The 22,088-nt window shown below is 55.7% G+C and overlaps 1 protein-coding gene across 1 annotated transcript in view; it reads right to left on the bottom strand.

The window, feature by feature from the left end:
• Window positions 1–22,088, bottom strand: part of CARD10 (caspase recruitment domain family member 10) — a 42,658-nt gene that overhangs the window by 2,555 nt on the left and 18,015 nt on the right. Inside the window, exons 3-19 of the mRNA XM_041118251.1 lie at window positions 11,421–11,639; window positions 10,919–11,056; window positions 10,271–10,596; window positions 8,190–8,372; window positions 7,681–7,836; window positions 7,427–7,552; window positions 7,059–7,253; window positions 6,814–6,960; window positions 5,950–6,065; window positions 5,654–5,694; window positions 4,826–4,946; window positions 4,156–4,336; window positions 3,201–3,324; window positions 2,607–2,847; window positions 2,244–2,313; window positions 1,798–1,897; window positions 1,160–1,318 (exon numbers count right to left, since the gene is read on the bottom strand). Coding sequence (XP_040974185.1) covers window positions 1,160–1,318; window positions 1,798–1,897; window positions 2,244–2,313; window positions 2,607–2,847; window positions 3,201–3,324; window positions 4,156–4,336; window positions 4,826–4,946; window positions 5,654–5,694; window positions 5,950–6,065; window positions 6,814–6,960; window positions 7,059–7,253; window positions 7,427–7,552; window positions 7,681–7,836; window positions 8,190–8,372; window positions 10,271–10,596; window positions 10,919–11,056; window positions 11,421–11,639 — 2,643 coding nt within the window. The remainder of the gene's footprint in view (window positions 1–1,159; window positions 1,319–1,797; window positions 1,898–2,243; window positions 2,314–2,606; window positions 2,848–3,200; window positions 3,325–4,155; window positions 4,337–4,825; window positions 4,947–5,653; window positions 5,695–5,949; window positions 6,066–6,813; window positions 6,961–7,058; window positions 7,254–7,426; window positions 7,553–7,680; window positions 7,837–8,189; window positions 8,373–10,270; window positions 10,597–10,918; window positions 11,057–11,420; window positions 11,640–22,088) is intronic.

The raw sequence follows: 22,088 nt of genomic DNA, 5'->3' as shown, positions 1-22,088 counted from the left end.
TCCTCTGGAAGATCAGTCGGCTTATGCTAACTCTGCACTGGCTGGGGAGCGCTCCAAAGGAAAATACAGGAGCGAAGAAAAGAGAAATGGCTTGGGGCTCCCGGATCACCTTCCTTCCCTTCCAACAGGCAAAACTGACAGGGGAGAAGGGAGGTTTTGCCCTCGGTGTAAATTCCCAGCTGCAGTAATGGCTTTGAAGCCTGTCCCCATGCAATGTGAGGGGGACCCTGCAGAGGGCTCAGTAGGACAGGATATATGGCCAAGTCACTCCGATAAAAAGCCCAGCGGCCAAAATTTGCAGAGCCATCCTTCTTCAGCAAACCAGAGATTTTTCACTACCTCCATCACCACCCTCCAAAAAAAATAGATCGACTCATTTTTCAGCCCTGCAGTTGGCAAAGGGAGAACTCTAAACACGGGGAAAGGAGAGAGCTGGAGAAGGGAGGAAAAAGGAGGAAAGAAGGAGTTGTCCTCTGCGAAAATTCCCTATGGGAGAAAAGCCCTTTCCCCAGCAGCCTCTGGAGTGGTGTGTCAGCCTCACGCTGCTGGCAGAAGGAAGGGGACAGCAGCACTAAGGCTGGATCCTCTCATTCCTGCGGAGGAAGAGCCAGTATGAAGTCAACCTGCAGATCCCACCTCACCAGGGACTTCATCTCCGGGAAGAGGCACCCAGAGCAGCAAGGCAACGGCCACCGCCACCCACTCAAGGGAAGGGAGAGGATCCCCATGCCCCAGGAGACCAGAAGGGAGGGCTGGCTTCCCTGTGGGCCAAAAGGGATGGGACGCAGTTAAAAATAGGAGGAAACGTCTTGCAGACACTCAGCCCAAAAAGATGACCTGTCAACAGGAATTGTCTGGGTGACTGAGAGACCCCCACACTTAGCCACTGAAGAGACACCTCATGTGCTTTCCAAGAGTCCCATCAGACCATATCTCATATTTGCAAGACTAAGAGCACCTCTTCCCTGAATTGGGCCAACCAAGACCTCCACAGAAGTGACCTCTTTGAGCAACACCTTAGCTTCCCACTGTATGGCTAAGAAGTGGCAGGAGGTAAAAGGGGAAAGCAGCCCTCAGAAGTAGATTTGCGTGCTTTACATCACTCAGCCACAGGCTCCTAAAACAGCCCTGGACGTATCAGCCGCCCATTGCTGCCTACCTCCTGGGCACACGTGGAAGTCCAGGCGAGACGTGGGCAAGTCCAGCAGGTTCCTGATGAGCCGTGGTGCAATGCAGTTAGGTGACAGCACCACAGGACGGGGTTTCTTGACCACCACAGGGCGCACCAAGCTGTAAGGCTTCAGGTTCATGTCTGGGTCTGGAAGTCAGGAATGAAGAAGAGAAAGCCAAAGGTGAGAACATGAAAGACCAGCCTGTCACCAGCCCACAGACCATCCCATTCTTCCTGTACCATCCCTTCATCCTGACTCATGGAGGCACCTACCAACCATCCTATGTCCCAGGTGAGATCCTACCCTGGTTACAACACTCACTCGCACGCAGATATTCTGGCTATAGTCTCCCTTGCCCATTTTCTGGGACTCCCTTGAGTTACTCACCAGTTTATTCTCCACAAAGAGTTAGAACCACAGAAGCAATGGAAAGCCCCAGAAAACCCAGGAAAAGGAGCAGGAGCTTTAAATATGCACAGGCTTCCCCAAATCCCATTAGCAGAGTTATAAGGGGGATCTTGGGCAGAGAGACTGAGGCATCCCAGTTGCCAATGTCCCTTCAGTGCCCACAAGGGACGACGGGGTCTCCAAGGGTGATGGGGCAGGCAGAGGGGTAACAGCTCACCTGAGCAGGGGTCCAGCCACAGCTGCTGAGGGGGCTGCTCCGGGCTCCTCTGCGGTTTGGATTTCACCAGGCGCAGTTGGTCCAAGGCCCGTTTCTTTAGCTGAGGAGAAAGCGAGGGCGATAAGGCTGAGAGCATAGACCATTTCACGCACACACAGAGCTGGCTGCAGAACACCCGCTGGCAAAGGGGATGGAGCACACATACAAAAAGCATGGGACCGGGTCTGCCGCCCATCAGGTTCAGCCTGGGAAGTGGAGAACGGGTAGGAAAGCAGCCACAGAGCAGTAACACTGCCTGGGCTATAAGCCCCTGCTCTGCTTGCTAACCCAGCTGCCACCTCTATACGAGTTGGTTTACCAACAGAGTGGGGCAGATTGCTTGCCAAGGCGGTGGGGTGGCCACAGGCGCACACACACAGCTCCCACTGCTGGCTTCTTCGGCTTACGTTATTTCTGTGGCCCCTCTGCTGCCCAGGCGTCTGGCCCTTCTCCTGGATCTTCAAAAGCTGGTGAGCCCTGAAAAGACAGAGAGCTTGCACTCAAGCAATTCTAGAGCCCCCAGGGATCGTAGCCTGCTGTGATCCTCTTCGCCAAACCTCACAGACCTGCTGAAGCATAGGCATATCAAAGCCCTCACTCAACCTCCCAGTCTCTCAAGGGCACCCAACCACTACCGCAGCGGTCCCCATACAAGACTTGGGCAGCCCACGCTATCGAGAGACCAGTCTGCACCTCTCAGGACTCCTAGGGGATGCTCACCGCAGAAAAATGGGGCAAGTACCCCCTGCCTTCCTCCTCACCCTGGTTACCTGCTGTAGTTGGGCACTGTCCCCTTGTCCAGGTCCCGCATGGTCAAGGGATCGACGCGGGAGCAGTACCACTCCAGCCGCCCTTTGTGCATGGTGTCCGTGACATGGAGGATCTCCCGACACTTGACGCAGAGCGCGTAAGGGTCTGACGGCTCCAGGAGGGACAGGTTGGTGCGTACGTAGAACGAGTCTCCAGAAAACTTCCTCCCTTCTTCCAGGGCTTCCCGCAGAGGCTGGTATCCTGGAGCAGGAGATATAGGTCACCATAGGCAGAGACACAGGAGACAACCGTCACCGATAAGATAGCCAAGTCCCCAGCACAGCTGTGATGCTACGGATCGGGGTCGGGGGTGCAGAGGAGGCAAACAGACAGAAGGTCTGTACCTCCATCCCGTAACTCAGAGGATGCACAAGCCACACCAGACAGGGAAAGCTACCGGAGCTACGGCCAACCCCTGTGTCAGACATGGTGGCCTAGGACCAAACAGGAGAGGAGAGAGAATAACTGAGATTTACCTCCAGGGCTGGGCGGAGGGTCTGGAAAGGGAGGCAGAGAGCTTAGGCTCAAAGGAGACCCAGTTGCCAAGGTCTTACCTTCCAGGTCCAGCCGAAAGACAAGACTAGAGGGCTCATCCCAATGCAGCAGGCTCAGGTAGGCGACCTCCCGCGTGCAGTTTTCCAGGGAAAGCACCTCCTCCTTCAGCGACGGCACCCTCAGCTAGCAAGGACCCGATGTCGTTAGACCTAAGGGCTGGGAGAGCAGGGTCTCCCCCAGCTCCCTCACCCATCAGGGTTACACAAGAGACGTTACAGAGCGAGGCAGGCCTGGGGAAAGCTCTTCCCGAGGACAAGGCATCCTCAGTCTGCCTCTTGTTCCCTCCTCTGCCTCTGAAATACCTGCTGCCAGCCACCACCCAGTCCAGATGCTGGGCTGCTGTGAAAGCAAATGCGCGTGCACGAACGCACGTGGGAGTGGGGACGGGAGAGCTGGGGTTTTTTCAGTTACAAGTGGGATATTAATTCAAGTAGTGTAGCTGTATTTCAAGTGGTGTCAATTCTTGCCAAAACAAATGCCCTTCCCTCCCTCCAGGAGCTTTCTTCAGAGCAATTATTCTTTATAGCTCAGGAGGGTCACGAAGGCCTGAGAAATCTTGCTCCAGAATTGATTGCTTTGCAACAGGCATGTGCGGGATGCAGGATGCAAAGTGCTCTGATATACTACAAGGTGACAGACAACTCCAGGGACATATAGCCATATTGCCGTCTTAATTGTGTGACTGCTTTTTGTTTCTCCCCTCCCACAGTCGAAGGAAGTGTTTCAGAAGGTCTTAGCATTTTTACATGCACAGGTACACTCGAATGCCATGAGACCTGGATGGGTGTTTGTGCTGCATAAAGCTCTAGGCAGGGAGCAGTCCTGCGAAACGAGAGAAACGGAGGTGGCCTTCAAGCTGGGTAGAGGTCAGCTTGCACTAGGGATCACTCCACACTCCCTGCATCATCCCAGGTGCCTTGCAAACCCACAAAGTGAGCCCACTCCCAGACTCACCTCAATGAGCCGGCACCCTTCCCTGAGTCCTGCATCCTCGACCTGTGAGCCTGGCTTGACCCACTGGACGTAAATCCCTGTCCTGTTCCCTCCAAGGATGGAAATGTCTGCTCCGAGCCTCTTCTCCTGGGGTGAGGGGTTGCTGGGGTGACCCATACTAGTGAGCTGTACCACCAGTGACCTGGCAAGGAGAAACACCAAGTCCAGCAACCGAAGTTTGCTGCCTTTTCTAAGAACCGCTCCCCTATGCCTCGTGTCCAGCTACAGGGTGTTTATTGTACTGAGCACTGCAGTACAGAGCTTGTCATGTAAAGCCATCACCAGGGCTCACACAGAATTCTTATGAACCCCCACAGCCCCTTCCATCCCACCAGCCCCAACATCGAAGCCAAGCTGGGCTCCCACACTCCTGTCCCTACCTAGACAGATGTGTATCCAGCCCAGGGCAACATCCCCACCCCTGCCATAACAAATGGGACAGTGCAAAAAATTGGAGTCCCGCTGGGAAGCAAGGACTATAGGATCTTCATTCCTCTCCTCTCCCACTAACGAGAAAGCCTGCAAGGGGGAAGGCGGAAAAGAGTAGCCTCCCAAGCGTGGTCCCCCAGCACCACGAAATGTCCCCCCAAGCAGCCGGCTCAGAATGCCTAGCTCAGGGAGCAGCAATCACCTCCTGGTGACCTCCTCACGGCTGGGAAGCGTGGACAAGCAGATCTCCGACTTCACCCTGGCGTAGGTCCTACTGGAAGAAGAGGAGAAGGCCCCGAGAGAGGTGCTAGCAAAATCACTGCCTAGGAAAGAGAGCAAGAGGGAGACGGGGCACATCACCTCTCCGAGCGCTGCAGGGAGCTCACGTTCTCGGGGTGGAAAGGGTCTGTCACCCCTCCCTGGGCATTTTCTAGCGTCTGACTGGGAAACCGAGGCTGCAAAGAGGCTTTGAACGGTCACCTCCCTGGAAAGGGTTTCCCATGTCTCCTGAGAACAAGCAAATCTTTGCTCCCTTCATCAGCATTTCGGTCAGAAGGCAGTAGCAGCCAGGGTCACCTGGATGTGCCTGGACATCAGCCACCAGCACCCACCACAGGACCTGCCAGCACCAGAGCTCCACTCCAGGAGATTTACAACCCATCACCCAGGTAGTAGCGGATGAAGGGAATATTGAATAACACCCCAGGGCAAAGGCATTTCTCTCTTCTGTTACCTACTCCCCCAACTCCACATCAAGTTCTCCATCAGCACAGCTCTCCACGAGTTAAACAGAGCTGATGTGAATAGCTACCTGCTATGCAGAGGAAAAGCCAGCTTTTCCAGCTGCTGTGCCTGGCAAGGCACGGGGGGAGACATGTGGGTCCATAGCACCCTCCTACGGGTGCAGAGCCCTCACAGTGAGCTGCACAAACCAAAGGCGTGAGGGAGGGTCAGTTGTCCAACCCCTCTCCCCACAGCAACCACTTCTTTTTATAGCTAAGCCCTTTGGGGAAAGCTCCCACCCTGGTACCTGTTGCATCTTCAATGCTGCTAAAGGAGCCACAGGACAAGCTACAAAAGAGACACAAAGGGGAGCTGTGAGGCAGCAGCTTTTCCAAAGCCTGTTTGCATCCCATTCTCAACCCCATCCCCACAGCCTTCCACCACCCCCGCAGAAGCACGCCCCCAGCCAGCACACAGCCCCCAGCCAGCCTTCCCACTCTCAGTTCCCACTTCAGGTTCCTTCCTCCGCTACCAGACTGCTCTCCCTGGCCCCCACAAGCCCCACAGAGGAGACACAGACCCAAGCAGCACCCCAGCAATCACCTTTTGTAGGGCATGCACCTATCTTCCCGCTGCCGACGAAGGATGGAGCCGATGCAAGGTGGGAAGGGGAAAGTGGAAAGGCGGTTGATATCCTTCTCGCTGTCAGGAGTCACCTCCTTGGGCAGAGTGAAAGAGAAATGCCTGTTAACACCAACACCCAGCACCACCTCTCCCCTCCCTTCAGGCCAGGTTGCAAACAGCTCCTTGGGTACCACATGCCTCTTCAGGGACCATCCACATCCCAGGGGCACCTTGTTTTCCCAAGAGGAGAGCATGGATGGAGACGCATGACACCGCATCCCCATCTTTTTGCAATGTACAAGCTGTGGGAGTAGCAGCAGATGAAGGGAATTTCCAGTCTTGTCTTTATATCTCACTTTTAGCCACCACACACACAAAGGCGTGAGTAACCTGTGGGACTGCCCATTTTAGCGTGCTCTAGGATGAGAGGTCGAAGAGTCAAAGGAAGGAACCTGACTCCCTTAAAAACAATACAATGCTGCTACAGGATTCAAAAGAGCTAAGATTTCTCCCCCAGCATGTGTAGATTAAACAGCTTTTAGGGGAGGATAACAACTTACATGAGGCTGTTGATTTCTAGGGCGTTACATGGGATGAAGAGGGATTCAATTCCCCCTCTTGCCCACCCAGCTAAGCGCTGCACACTTTGGTGCAGCATTGACTGGTTTGTCAGAGACTGAGAGAACTAAGCTTTGCATCTGGGATCTGCTCCCACCTTACACACCGCTCCATGCCCAGTCTCCCACCAAGTCACAGGCCCACAATGAACCTGCTCCAATGCCTCTGTGCCCTTCTCGAGCAGCGTGGGTCCCTGCTGCCCTCGGCTCATGGTCAAGCACTCACCATGCTCTGAATGGCCGAATCTCCTGGGAATGGGATAACAGAAACCCCCAGTGCATCCACAAGCCCAGTCGTAAAGCTGGTAGGGTTGTCTATGAGGCTCCAGGTGCTGCTGAGGTTGGAGCAGAGGGAGTAGGAAGAGCTGCACATCTGGGAGAGAAGGGACTCCATCATCCCACTGTGTCCCCCAGAAATCAGTCCTGAGCCCTCTGCCTTCTCTGTTCCCTCTTCTTTCTAGCCACCCTCACCTTGCCCAGGCTGCGGCTGCCTCGGCACCGCTGCAGCTGTGCCTCCAGCGTGCTGTTCAGCCCTTCTGCCTGGCTCAGCTTGCTGAGGAGCTCGTCCCGCTCCTCCTCCAGGGCCCGCACACGTTTGCGGTACTGGTCCTTCTCGATCAGGCCCTGGGAGTATTGTAGCTGCACCCCATCACGGCTCTGGATTGCCTGCAAGGAGCCAGGCTGAGAGTGAGAAAAGGCAGAGAACTGCGCTACTAACCCCTGCCTCCCACCCTGGCACGGATGGAGAAGATCCGCTGGGGAAGGAGGGGGTATCCAAAGCAGAGACAAAAGCCCTGGTCCTGCTGGGAGGTGGAAAGCCAGTGGGAAGAGCAATTTACCTGGTCCCGCTCTTTCTCGATCTCCTCCAGCTGCAGCAGCACCGTGTTCATACGATGCTTGTAGAGATCACAGTCCTTCTGCAGCGTCCGGTATTTCAGCTGCAGATCTTCCACCTCCTGGAGGTACTGGCAACAGCGAGCGGCGAGCATTAGCCCTCCTGGAAGCAACTGCTGTGGCTTCCCAGCCCTCTCCCTCCCCTCTCTTCCAGGCCCTGCTCGGTGTGCGGGGACAGGGGCGGTGAGGGATGCTCTACCTTATCCCTCAGCTCTTCGGCCCACTGCAGCTCGTTCTGCAGGGAGTTGAGTTTCTGGCAGAGATCCTGCCGGTCATCTTGGGCTTCCTTCCAGTCGTGCTCCAGGATATCCAGCAGGATCTGCTCCGAGCCTGGCACTGGACCCTCACCGGGCTTCTAGGAGGTGAGAAGGTACCGTCACTGCACCACAAGCACCGAGGGAGCACCAGACCAGGGCAGTGACGGGCAAACTGGCACGACTGCCATCGTCGCTCCTGCTTTAATCTACTGTGCGCTCCAAGGCACAAAGTCACACTTGTAAGCACATCCAAGAGCCACAGAGCTGGAAGCAAGGACCCATCGCTACCCAGAAGCAACGGCAGCCACCACGGCCAAGCGATATCCTCAGAGGAAGGGACAGGCCAGCCTAGGACAGTGATTTCCCCCATCTTCCCAGTGCCCATGTCACCAGCACCGGGGATGCCCCAGGAAAGGAGGTGACCCGGAGTCTGCCCTGCCCCGCCAGGTACCTGCAACATGCCCTGCAGCTCCTGCAGCGATGCCGTGAGCCGCTGGTTCTCAGCCCACAGCTCAGACACGGCGTCGGGGTGGCCCCGCTCCTCCGCCTCTCGCTGGGGCGGCGCAGACGCCTGTTTCCGCAGCAGGCTGCACTCCTCTTCCAGGCTGGTCACTTTGCATTTCAGCTGGTCCACCTGCAACCCAGGGAAGAAAGACAGTCTGACACACACGGCCCTGCACCTCTGCCTTAGCGGGAGAGCGAAGCAGAGAGGACGCTGGGCAGAAAAAGGGTCTGGAGGCGAGGAAAGCGAGGGCTGGGCAACCACGCGAAGGAGAATCCTACCGTTGGGCCAAGGTTAGCACAGCTGCACACAAAAGCTTTGCCCTGCAGGGCAAAGGAGGAAGATGCACTTGCGTAAGCGCATTCAGTCTCAGGATCCTCTCTCGGTGCAACAACTTTCTCGCTACCTTGGGGCATCCCCGGTACAGCTGGCCTTGAGCCTGGGTGGACCAGGGACTTCTGGGTTGAGTCTCTCAAAGGCTTCCCGGCTTCTAGAACAGCTGAGAAAGAAATTTGCAGCAGAAAAATCCACTGGGGGCTATCCAGTGTGGGGAGGTCACCTCCAGCCTGGGAAGCGTTTGAGGCTCAAGCTGCCGGAGGCTGCGGGGTACCACAGATGCATCATCACACCCTGGGCTGCTCTCACGCTCCTCCACCAACATGTCACTGGAGACGGGGGAGGTCAGTTACTTTCGGGAGTAAGGAAGGTCCTCACAGACCTGTAACGACTGATGAGGTTGATCAGAGAAGCACAGTTTCTCAGCCAGGTAAGGCTTTGAGAGCAAAACAGGGCAGGGGAAACCTATTAAAGCCACTGAGCACTAAGCAGCACTGCCAAAATTGCCGAGGAGGGAGTCGGGAACTGGATTACTTCTGCAAATCTGCCCAAAAGACCTAGAATGACTTCCAGGGACCGGTAACTTCCAGACCCCGAAGCCAGGAGGCGAAGGCAGGCTGGGACCTGGTGGCTCACCCTGCTTCCAGGGGGATTTCTCCACCCCACAGTCACCTGCAAGCAATTCGCCTCCCTGCTCGGAGGAGACCCAGGGGAGCTGGCATTGGCAGGAATACCGGATAAAAGGTAGGGGAGGATCCCAGAGCTGTCAGAGCAGGACGAGGAATGAAAGGTAACCACGGGGCTGCGTGAGAGGTCCAGGCCCAGACTGGTGGGGGGAATGCCAGAAGGCAGCAGAGCACCGAGGAAACTGATTTATTAATAAGTTCCAGGTAAGGCTGTCCTTGCCCAGGCAAGAAATGGGCGCGTGTTTGCTGGAGGTGAGAGCTTGGCAGCTGGAGCGCAGTGTCATGAATTCCTTCGGGCATGCGGGGCATGAGTCTCCCAAACGTCATGAGAGAGACGAGGAGGTGGTGGGGAGCGGCGGGGCGGGGATGGACTCTGGGCTAAAATGCTCCTACGAGCGGCAAGGCAGGCTGGGCAGCTCCCGGCAGCGCACACGCACCCAGCACCCCGCGTGCGGGTGGCCGCACAGCCGCCGTCCTCGCTAGGAAGAGGAAAACGCAAGCCCTTTCCCGGGGAAGGAGTAAATAGAAACGGGCAGCTTGACAGAACCGGCCGCCTTCTGCATGCCTGTGCTGCCTGGCGCCCATCGGCAGAGTGGGCAGCGCAGGGCAGCGCGGGCGCGCGGGAGCAGACAGGGCATCTCCTGGTACCAACGGCCAGGCTGAGACAGCCGAGAGATGCTGGGCAAGGCATCACCCCGGCATCTCCTCTGAGAGGTTGGTTCTGGCTCCTCTAGGTGACATATCTCCAGCCGCAGCAGGAGCTGGTGATGTCTCTCCAGGTGCCCCAGGGCAGCGGCGAGTCTCCCATGCCGTGCTCATGACTTGGATGCTCTGCCCTGCTCAGGGCACGCTCCCCATCAAGAGCAGACACCCCAACACGTGTCCCACCTGCCATCAGCTCCTTCACGCTCCTCGGCCGCCACACACGGACACCCACGTGCCTCCCTCTCGGCCGTCAGACCCCCACCGCCTCCCGCCGCCAGCCCCCCGCGCTCCCCGGGGCCGTACCACCAGCTGCAGGTCCCGGCTCCGCAGCACGGCCATGTTCTTCTCCTCGCAGAGCTGCGCATAGCGCATGGCCATCATGTAGTTCTCGTCCTTCAGCCTCAGCAGCTCCACGCTGTTGGTGTCCCACTCCTCTCTCAGCCGCTGGCAACGCTCCTGCACCTTCAGGAGCTCCTGTAGCTGCTGCTCCAGCCGGGCCTGCTCTTGCTCCAACGCCTGGTTTTTCACCTGGAGCTGATGCTCCTTCAGCAGGTGCTCCTTCCGCTGAGCCCTCACCTTCTTCACCTCCATCATCAGGAACTGAGTTAGTCCCTCAGGGCCTTCCTCATCTGTGCGGGAGACAAAGGAGTATCAGGTCCTGGCTGCTGAGACAAGGGTAACCCCCCAAAAAAGCAAGCAACCCAACGCTCTGTTTTCCATCAAGGGGTGCCAAGCTCTCCTGTGGGTCTGCAGCCCTTCTTGTCCCAGGCTTACGGCATGTCGGTCCGTCAACATACGGCCCCTTCCCTTCCAGATCCAGAGCGCTGAGCTTTCAGGGTTCCTCGCACACAGGTGGCGTAAACCAGGGTTTTATACACAGATTTATGCACAGATTTCTGGCCCTTCCCACGCGAGCAGCAGCTGAAAGGGGGACGAAGCACCTGCCCCTACCCAGGATCATAGAGCAGCGCTGGGCTGGCTCCCTCCCTGTTAGCCGGGTGTAGTGCTCCGGGTAGTAAAACTCTAAAGATTCCAGGAAGGCTTCGTAGCCTCGCTTCCCACGGCGCCGGAGGATGTCCATCAGATAACCTGGAAAAAGGGATAAAGAGCTAGGATGAATTCCCTACAAACCAGAGAGAAAACAGCGTAGACCAGCTTCGTGATATGAAATAGCATCGCCACCGGTTCTGCTTCCATCCACAAGAACGGGAATGGCCGGAGGAGGGAATGGGGTGGGAGCACTCCCCCTTTCCCCCAGGGGGAGGCTCACAGAGGATGAGATGGAGATCTGGCTGCAGAGCATCCCAGAGAACAACAAAGCCAGGGCAGCACTGCAGCGAGAGCGACCAGGAAGCCACAACACCACATGCTGGGTAGCATCCACTCCGTGTCAAAACCAGGTTGTCCCCCACAAACCAGGCCCATCTAAGTGCACGTTTGTGCTTTCTCCCACCTGTCTGGTTGCTTTTGCAAGGGAATCGGCATGAATTCAGCACCTCCTCCTCATCCTGCTCGTCTATCACGCGGCACTGGCGCAGGTATGGGGTGAGCTTCGCAGGGTTCAGCGAGCGGGTCAGCTGGTGCCGTGCACTCTCAATCTTCTCCCAGATGCTGTCGTCTTCCTCCTCCTGCTCCGAGAGGCTGCAGGCTTGGAGAGGGGCATTCTCCAGGGCTAGGAGGATAAAAGGAAAGAGAAGGTCTGAAGAATGATGGAGGAGCACAGGGTAAAAGGCATGAGTAGGTGTGGGAGAACATGAGTCGTGGTATGGTCCTGCAAATGATTAGGTAGTATTACAAATGGGACTCAGATACATCAGAAGCCATTTTACATACAAATCGGTCCAGTAGGATCTTGAGTGCCCACCCACGGCCTTAGCTATGCAGGAGGCAGAAGACAGTGGTACATAAAGGAGTTAGGAGTATATACAGTAGGAAGTCTAGGGAAAATGTCATCTTCATCCCTGAAGCACACTTAAATCCCCACGACCATCACGCATCTTCCCTTTTTCCCCATCCCTGAGAACAGGAAACTCTCAGGAGCAAGAGTTTTCACAGCCTGGGACATGCTCTCTCACACTGGGGTTGGAAAGGAGGGTTTCCCTGGGGATCCATTTGCCCTGGGCATGTCCCAGGCATCAGTGACCAAACTGATGTTCCCAAGGGCACCGTCCCATGGAGCACCTTGGCTACAGGTACTGGAGCCAAAGGGGAATCGCAGAAGCATATCTTCCATGTGTCTTCCACACATCCATGTGGAGCCCTGGAGATACATAGCAACAAGGCAATCCCTCTGTCAACCAAATAAAGCAAGAGGGACCCCCTGAAGTCAACGGACTGAAAACTCTTGGAGCAGTGGTGAACCTGCTCCATTAAGTCCTACAAGCTGTGATGAAGCAGGTATGTGCAAGGAGCTCTCTTCCCAGCTGTGTATCAACTCATCCAGCATTATCTATTTTCACTTGAGAAACAAAATCTGCTTCCCAGGCCAGCACAAATCCTTTAGCTGGCAAGGCAAAGCACAGCAAAGATCTTCTGAGACCTAGAAGCCATCCCTCCTCCCCAGTGCGTACCGTTACCTGCCGCTCTGGTGCTGGCATCGAGTCCAGCTTTCCTACCCCAGCCACGCAAACACCCGCAAGGGCAGTGTAGAAGTCCATGATGCGTGAAGGCAGAGGGAAGGAAATCTCCCACTCTTTTTTCTTTGGGTTTTTTTTTTTTTCTTTCTTGTGGTAAGAATGATATCATGCAATTTCAGACAGCCAACTAGCACAGCAAGGAGGATGGCTGAGAGCGCTGTGCAGAAGTTAATCCTCCAACTAGAAATATGGGAGGCTCAGGGTCTGCTGGATGAAGGATAACAGGAAAAGAGAATTGTTGAATCCACAAAAGATACTCAAGTGTCTCATTTCCAGCACCAAAGGGCTTAGGAGCCTAAATACCGATACAGATCTGGATTGTCCTAGGTTGAATAAAGAAAACAAACTGCTTTTCTTGCAGAAACTGATCTCTCTCATTTGGGACAGGCTCGCTCGCCACAGGGACACAAGTATGCAGAAGGAGGACGCAACAGCAGGTCACAGAATTTGCGCTGGTTTGAGCTCCGCTCCTCGGCAGCAGATTTATGCCTTTAAATCAAAGTGTTTCTCTGAGCAACCCAAGCCGGCTGTGCAAGCAGCGACCAGCTTCTCGGCAGGCAGAGAGAGGGTGGAGGGCTCTGGGAGCCGGTACCCCTCCTCCCGCCCGGGGTACCCCTTCTCCTGCCCGGGGTACCCCTCCACCCGCCCGCCGCGGCCCCCCCAGGCCGGGGGGGGGGAAGGAGGCAGCCCTTCCCCTTTCGGCCAGCCCGAAGGCGCCCTTCGAGGAATGGCGAGCTGGAGGCCAGCCCTGAGGAACTGGCTGGGAAAGAGGAAGAGGAGGAGGAGAAGAAGAGGAGCAAACACCCCCCACCACCACCATCCCCACCCCCCCCAAGCCCATGCGAAACCCACCCCCTCGCCCTCCCCGGCGCTTAGATAGCAGCCTGCGGAGGAGAAAGGGGCCCAGCAGGGCTTCATCACCCCGAAGGGTTCCGCAAGACCCGCTCCCCACCGGGGGTTCCCCCCTTACCGGCCATCCCCACCGCCGGGCGGGCTGCGCCCCGCTCCGCGCTCCGCTCCGCCGCCGCCCGTCTCGCCGCCCCGGCAGGTGTGTCTGAAACGTTCTCCCCACCCCGCTGCACCTTCCTTCCCTCCCTCCCTCCCTCCTTCCCTCCTCCAGCCAGCTGGGAGGGAACCGGCAACCCCGTAGGCAATGCAAAGCCCAGCCCTGCCCGCCCCCGGGGGTCGCGGTGACACTTACCGGCAACCCCCCGGAGTTTCTGAGACCCTCCGGCTGCTCCTCACCTGGGCGAGCTGGGGAAAGGTTTTTCTCTGCGTGTGTCCCGTCTTTCTCCTCTTCCCCCCCCCCCCTCCTTCTCCTCCTCCTCCTTCTCCTCCTTCTCCTTCTCCCCCCGCTTCTCCTTCTCCCCCCAGCCCCGGGCTGGAGCTGCTCTCCGGAAGGATGTGGCTCGCCAGTGACTTCTCTTCCGAAACGCACCCGGCTTCACCCCCCCCTCGCCAGACCGGCGGGGGAAGGGGTTACCCGGCTTGGCCTCCCAGCCAGGACCCTGCCCCCCGGGGACATGGAGGGGGGGAGAATCTCTGCTGGCAGGGTGCAGCCTCCCCAGCTCTGCCTGCAGGGAAGAGGTGCAGAAGGAGGAGTTTTTTGGTGGTTTGTTTTTTTGGTTTTTTTTTTTTTTTGGTTCAAGGGCTTCAGAAATGGTAGCCTGGCTAGCCCAGGTGCAGGGCTGGTTCTAGATGGAGTTGGGGGTGGGAGGGTGGGATTGAGAAAGGGGAGGAAATGGGGGTGGTTGAAAGAAGCCTGATCTAGATGGAAAAGGTTTAATTTTGGCCCCCAGTCCTCAGTAGTGTGTGTGGGTGGAGCTGGGTGTGGAGGCACCCCAGGGCAGCGTGACTGAGCTGTACCCCGGGGCATGCAGGGGCTTGCACTAGCCAGCCTGACCAAGCACTGAGTCCCCCAGGCCAGGGGTAGATGCCAAGAAACCTTCCTCCTCCCCCGGCCCAAGTGGCCGCAGCAATCCCAGGAGCAGATCTGTGGGTCCACACAGCATCCCAGAGAGCCCGCATAGGATAACTTCCACCCCTGCCATGCACCGCATTGCCCAAATCTGTGGGTATCGCTGGGACTAGGAGATGGAATCGGACACCGTGGCTCAGTCCTAGCATCATATGCCTCCCCCTCCAAGGCTAAGGTGTTTTTAATTTTCTCTAGCAACCCCATTTCACTTTCATTTCATCACCCTCAACCATGTTAAACCTCAGACCTCAGTGGCAAGGATAGACAGCACAGGTTCTGTGCAAGAGATTCCCAATGCAATATCAAGCTCATAAGAAATGGGAGTTCACCTGATTCCCTCCAGCCTCGGGGTCAGCCCACAGGGTAGCCCAGAGCAGTTCTGTGCATCCCCACAGGGCTCTAGACACAACATAAAGGAGCCCTACATTGCTCCTGCCCTGGCCAACACGTTCCCGAAACGGAGATGCCCTCAGCATCCCACCGCTGCAGCTTCCAGACCCCACCTCTGCATGGAAAAACCTTTCTCTCCTCCCTCAGATAAGTGAAGAAACCAAAGTGGGGGGAGTATGAAACAATCTTGAATTATGAACTAGGCCCCCTGCCCTAAAGGATTCCCACTGCACCCAAAATGAACATCTTCATTTGTTTCTCCCTCAGGGCCAATGGCAGACACATCCCCTCTGGTCCCCACAGGGCTCCTGCACCAGCTTCAGCAAGGCTGTTTGAGGGAAGGGAGGCTTTGGCAAGACCCTTTCCCCATGCCGCTACGTTCTTTTCAAGATCAAGCACAACCACCATCTGGGAATTGAGACTGTACCTGTGTGATGCACAGAGCATCACACAGATCCATAGCCTTTTTGTTGCAAAATATACACAGCTCTTGAGCAAACACCAGGCGCACACGCGCACGCAGGGCTTTCGGCAAACACCACCTCCTCTCGCGTGGCATCCGTCCCAACATGCACCGCTTGACACCCCGAGCATATAAATTTGCTGCTGACTCACCCTCCCTGCGAGGGGTCCCGACTGCCACCTTCCCCTCACTTGCGAGCCCAGCGCTGCACAGCTCCCCCCCCAAAGGGTACCACCAGCAGAAGGGCACAGCTCCACTCTCCAGCCTTTACCTCCAGCCAGAGGCATCCAGTTGAGTGATCAAAAAGCAAGTACAAGCAAGGCTGCCTGCAGGGAACCCGCTCTGACTCAAGCCATGTCAATTTTTTGCCTGCTAGTTATTCTCTCCCAAACAACCCAGGTCTCTCTCTCTCTCCCTCTAGTGAAAAGATTTCCTGAGCAGGATGTTAAGTGGTGATAGAAGATAAGATTTTCACAGTCACGATAAAAGCCCCAAAACAATGGTTGGTTTCTCTCATTGACCCAGAGAGAGATGAACTCAAGGCTGATGTCAAGGAAACCTCTCCCTCCACCCGCCCTGACCCCACGGGCAATGGCTGCGCTGCTTTGTGACTCAGAGCGCGCAGACATCAGACAGAGCAGGTCCCACATCAAGCACCATCAGCCGCTCTCCTTCACGGAAGGTCTCTGAGCTCCACAGCTACCCCAGGAGCAAGCAGACCACCCCTGAAGGCTCTGGGCTGGGCGGTCAATCCCAACAGATCAGACAGACAGCTCCCGAGAGGAAGGATATGTTCCATCCCTGTTTTTTGGCCAGGGTTTGGAGGCACAGAGATGAAGAGCTCGCCCTTCGGAGGGAAGCTGCGGTTGTACAAGACAGCCCCAGTTTGTCTGAGATGCATGGTCCCACCAGACTGCACGTGCTCACAGCCAGGTATTACATTTCCAAAATAGCTTTACCAGTAGCAGCTACTTTTGTGCTGGCACACTGGAGTTCACACTAGGAATGACATTGGGGTCTTTGGGTGGGTTTTTTTTGAGTTGGGTTGTTGGTTGGGGTTTGTTGGTTTTATTTCATTTTTTTTTCCAAATCCTAACCAAAATAGTTGCACTGGTAAAACTTTCCAAGCCACACCGGCTCACACAGGAAATCTATGACAAGCCAGCAAATGGTGAGCAACGCGTTGTTTCCACTGCCAGAGGAAGGGCTTAGCGCACATGGCCCACAGAGCGTGACAGGCAGCTGGGTCTTCTGCAGGACCCTGCGGCGCGGATCCGACCGACGGCACTAAGAGGTCGGCGGGATCCCTCGGACGCGAGCGAGCCCGAGCTGCGGGGAGCAGGGCTGGGTATGCCACAGCACTGCGTCGTTTGCCCCCGCCTGGAAACAGCTTTAGGAAGGTCTGACGCTGGGAAGGAATTCATTAAATTCCCGATCGCGTGGCTAAAACGCCGTCAGTATAAAGCTCAAGCTGTGGTTACAGATGGTGAGCTTAGATGCTTTGTAAAGTTCTGCCCTGTGTTTTGGGGGAAGCGCAGGATCTTTACAAACCTGCCTTGAAACCTCCTACCCACACAGTGTTCATAATGTGAGCTGGTCAGAACGTCTTCACTAATATATTTCTTGCTTGGTCCTTTTTATTTCCAACCAAAATACGCTACTCTTCTCGCAGTGTGGTGATTTCCAAAGACCTACAGCTTCTAATGAAGGGAGGTTTGCTAAGGTCCGGGGTGGTCTCTTTAGTCAGGTCGAGGAAGAGAGTTTGAAATAAACCCGCTAATAATAACTTCCACCCTGCAATAGCTGTCCCAACATGATTGGGTGTCATCAAAAACACTCCGCAGTTTTTGTTCCTGTGTGGAACAAAAACAAATGCTGAAAACTCGAAAGAAATTGTGAAACAGAATTATCGACTCCAGCCTGATTTAATCGGCTCATACGCTGGTTCACACCGGATTAGTTAACACAGACAGAAAAAACCCCACACTTTTATTTTCCTAATGACACTCATCAAACTCGGTGTTTTTATTAACAACCTTTGCAAGGAGTTTGACTACCTGCTCATCTCCCTGACACTTTTCATAGCGGATGTAAAACTGCCCTGACAAGCTGACAGTGGTTTGTTCCCTTCACGGTGGTGGTGATGACTGCAGAAGGGGAGGAGGAACGAGCACCCCCCAAAAAAAAGGGATGAGTGGCCTTCATGGCAGGAAGGAAATGCATGTATCTGTATGTGGAGATAGCAAAACAAACGAATATTTCCTTCAACATTCCTCCCCCTTGAGCACACACCCATTGCCTGGAGCTACAGGAGGCAAAAGTGTGTGGGAGCCTTTTTGGTAAGGTATTGGCAAAACATCTCTGTCCTCATTAGGGCATCAAGGTGTGCAGGGTGGCAAGGAAGACCTGAATTAGAGCAGGCTGCCGGGATTCGAGTCACTGGGATGGGCTTCCTCGCCCCAAAGCTGCCCGACTGCCGCTGGCAAGGGGCTCCACCTCAACAGGGCTGAGCCTGGAAATCTCCTTACGCTTGGCTCCCACCTCAGCCTTTCTCGCAACTGCCTTATTCTTAAAGCATTACCCCTGTGGGATTGGTCCCAGCTTTTTTTTCTCCTCTCTTTCCAGAAAATGTGCCAACAGAGAGTCCATCTCGCTGGTCATTGTGAATCCAATCGAGTTGACTGCTTCTGCATCAGACTTTGCAAGGGGACCACTAAAGTCTGCCCTCCGCTGCGTAAGAAGAGTCCAAACACTGACCGTACAGAGATTACAGTGAATTCAGGGGAGCAGGATCTGCTCTCCCCAGGTATGACCCACTCTGTTTAGAAACCGGGAGTGAATTCAGCTCTCAGACAGAAGATCCACCTTTGTTTTTTACTGGTGTGTGTGCAAACAGGATTTGATTCTGAGGAGAACCATATGGACTGAAGATGTACACACAAAGAGGGTGTAGATCACACCTGCTTCAGGCAGAAAAGAAATGACTGTCCAAGGGGCAAGGCGATGGGGGATGGAGTCCAAAGAAGGAACAAACCCAACTGCATTTTAATTGCAGCAGGCAACAGCTCACCAAACCCACCCGCTTTTTCCTTCGTGTTTTCCTTGCACTCTAAGGCTGCAGCCACCAGAGGTCAATGTGACCACGTCAACCTCAACCAGTTGTTGGGTGCTGCTTAGAGCGCCTTTGAAACTGGCACCACAAACAGAAATATGAAGTAGGTAGTGTTTTCCACCTCTCAGGAAATAACTTTGGGGTAGATTTCCATGTATACCAACATTCAAAGCATTAATCACAATGTGACCTCAGCACTATCCTGGAAAAAAGGGCTTGAGAATGACAATGGCCCCAATTAGCATCCCGCAGACACTCTGATTTGAGACCCTGTTACTTGCTTGCGGTCCTACAGGACCCCACAAATGCTCCAGTCACTCCGCACATGTCTCATACTGCTGGTTTCAGTGTCACTCGGGTGTTCTCACCAGTCCCAGACCTGCCTTGTTAGCAACAAGTGGAAATGGGCTACCTGTCCTCCCCTGAGACCCACTTCTGCTCCCTGGGGCGTAAGGTCTGTCACAGTGAATAAGGTCTGCCACAGATCCAGCCTGGCTGAATAAAAGAAGTAGCTGACCTGCAGCCAGAGGAAGTCAAACGGGTTAAATGAGCAGAGTCATCAATCTGGATTAGAAGAAGTCAGACAGGGAAGATGGGACTGTGCAGAACAGAGATCAATATGTCTAGATAGCTTTGTAACAGCCAGCTGTTCCTCTGCACTCCCACGCGTACCAGCTACCTTCTCCTCTCCATCTCACCTATGTCCTCCCCTAGACCTCCTCAAACAGTCACCAAGAGGCCCTTTCCATCCTAGCCTCCCAACTGCTTTATGAGCTATGTGGACATCCAATTAGTCAGAGCAAACAAAACACTCCTATTCCCCCTCCAGCAGAGCTCCAGCCTCACCTCCAGCCTTGTGGGATGTCAGGTTTTCCTAGGCGAGAGACTTCTTCTCCAAGAAGACTACACTGGACTACAGGATCATCAGTGGTCCTCTGCCCAAAGCTAGCCAGCTGCCCAGCCCAAGCATGTTTTCACCATTTCATACGAGTACTAGCTTAGGGTGGGAGCAAAGACAGACCAGAACACAAACCCTGCCTTGTGTTTGCAGGGCAGCTGAAGTTGAAGACACTGAGACGGTGAGACTCACCAGCACCAGCTCAGATGCCATCACACAGATGAGCAAACTGACTGTGAGCAGTTTAAATTCAGAAGAATAAATTGCCACCAATAGATTAGCTGCTTAGCTGGGAGCTCTGCTCAGCCCGCTTCAGAAATATTCTGCTCCCTCATGCGGCTTCGACAGGAGGGAAGGAAGGAGCATAGATGGAAAACACCACTTCCATCTTCCCTTCCTCCTCCCTGAGATGATCAAAGTCCCATATGGCTCCTCTCCCGAGCTGGTACACAAGCATGCCCCAGGGTCTTTGGCAGCCAGAGTCCCTAAAAGACACTGTCAGGCTGAGACCGGCCAGATGTTGATGGAGAAGAGGCAGGAGGGTCTGATAGCGTCCCATAATACCCGTGACACTAAACATGTGCCATATCAGGGAAGGGGACAGGGTTCACATGTCAGGCAAGGAAGATGCTGCTTTTTCAGACCTACCAGCAAATTTGCTCCATAAAGCAACAGACAACCTAAATTAAGTCCCCCAAAACTCCCTTCTGCTACAATAGTTGGAGCTTTGAGGGCCCAGGTTGGCGATGTACGTGAGAAGGCATGTTGGCTTTTCAGCCTGCAACCCATCAAAGCCCCAGCAGCAACTGTCAGAGGATGCATCCTGGTGCACCTGGCCTTGCAGTTCATGGTTTGGGCAACAAACCCCAGCTTGGTGGTTTTCTAGCCCCAGGAATACCCGAGTGCCCTAGGGAGGGCAATGCAACTGCAAGAGAGGGAGGCGTGCTGAGACTTTGCTGGGGTTTCAGCAGGCCAGGACCTTTTCCCCTTGGCTGGAGAGCAAACCTGTCCAGGACACAGACAGGGAAAAGAGCTGAGCTCATGCTAACAGGGGCAAAGTGTCTCCGAAGAGGTTAAAGAGCAGCCAAGTGCCACCAGCACTTGTAACACCGCTCCGGAGCCATAGGGTGGCACCACCCCACCGCCCAAGCCCTTGGGGAAGGAGGTGGCTGGGCAAAGCCCAAAAGTTTTGGGTCAGCGTGGCCTTACGCTGGAGCCCTTTCAAAGGGAAGGATGTGGAGAGCCAAGGGCTGTCCCTGTTCCTGCCACGCAGACCTGCCAGGGTTCCTTGCTCCTGAGTGCCGAGGCCCTTCCCAAGTCTTTCCACTCCGAAGATGCTGGACCCACACCAACATGCACCCACACCCCTCCACCACTGCCCTGACCTACGCTGGGCCCGGCTATTCTCATCCTACAGCTGATCGGAGATCGCCGCTGCACTAAGCCAGGTCCAGGCTTACCTGTGGGACAGCAAAGGGGCCGTAACTCCCCTCTGCTCCCCTTAATTCCGCCTAATGGGGTGTGCTCCAGGGCATCTGTCAGAGGTGGGTCTGCACAGAGCACGCCTCCATCCACGTTTAGCCGTGGGCCAAGGACTACAAACCAAAGCTGAGACCCGACAAACTCGGCACAGATGTGGCCTAAGCCAGAGCGGGTAGGTGCCAGAGGCGAAGGCGAGACCACAACATCTTGGACCTCATTTCCTTCTCCGCATACCACCGTGGCCACGCCAGATGCCCTGCAGGATGTGACCCTCGATAACGAGGGAGGTCTTGCAGCCCTTCTGCCTGCTGCACGGGATCTGTGCTGGAGCCGTCGTGGCTGAACATGGTGTGATTCATAACCTTCCCTGAAGTGCTCCTCCGTGTCCGGCGTTCCCAGAGCTCCCCATTCCCGCGTCCCAAAGCCAACATACCCAGCTACCTCCTCGCCTTGGCCCGGGTGGCTCTTTGCCCTTCAGACTGTCCCGCAGGGACCAGCATCAGCCAAAGCCAGAGACAGCCATGGGAGGAATCAAAGCCTGGGGTGCAGCAGGAGCCGTGCCTCGCTTCCCAGGAAGCCAACCGCAGCCTCCCCGCTAGACCAGACCTTCGCAAGCCCCCCGGAACGTAACCCCAGCCCCCCTGGGAGCTGGATGCCCATTTCCCAAGGGAAGGAGTCGCGCCCTGCCCCAGGGATGCGATCCCCCCCGGGGCTGAGAGCCACAGACGGACAGCTAGCTGGAGCCCGCCCAAGAGCAACGAGCTTTCCAAGTCCTTTGCCTTTCTTGGGGGGGGGTCTGGTAGTCACATAAACAGGAAAAGCCTGGCCGTTCCCCCCCGCCTTCCACAGCTCTGCCTCCCTCCCCTCCTCTCCGGCGTGCTACAAGCCCCAGCGTTGGGCTGCTTGGCCCCCACGGGAGGAGCTGCCGGCTGGCCCCTGACCTCCAGGCTCCATATTTCCTGCGGCAGCCGAGGAGGGAGACGAGGCCCCTTCTTCCAGACGCTGGGGTTGGGCGTAAAGGGGCCTCTGCGGGCCAGCCCGCGGCGGGGAGGAAAGGTCGTGGTGGTCCTTTGCCAGCAACCCCGGGTCCGAGGAGGCAAAGATGCCGGCTGCCCCCGGAGAGGTGGGAGCATCGCTGGGACAGGGAGCCCTGCGGCCGAAA

This window comes from Aquila chrysaetos, chromosome 17 (genome assembly GCF_900496995.4).
Source record: "Aquila chrysaetos chrysaetos chromosome 17, bAquChr1.4, whole genome shotgun sequence".
Classification (NCBI taxonomy): domain Eukaryota; kingdom Metazoa; phylum Chordata; class Aves; order Accipitriformes; family Accipitridae; genus Aquila; species Aquila chrysaetos.
This window is presented reverse-complemented; position numbering and strand designations above follow the sequence as displayed.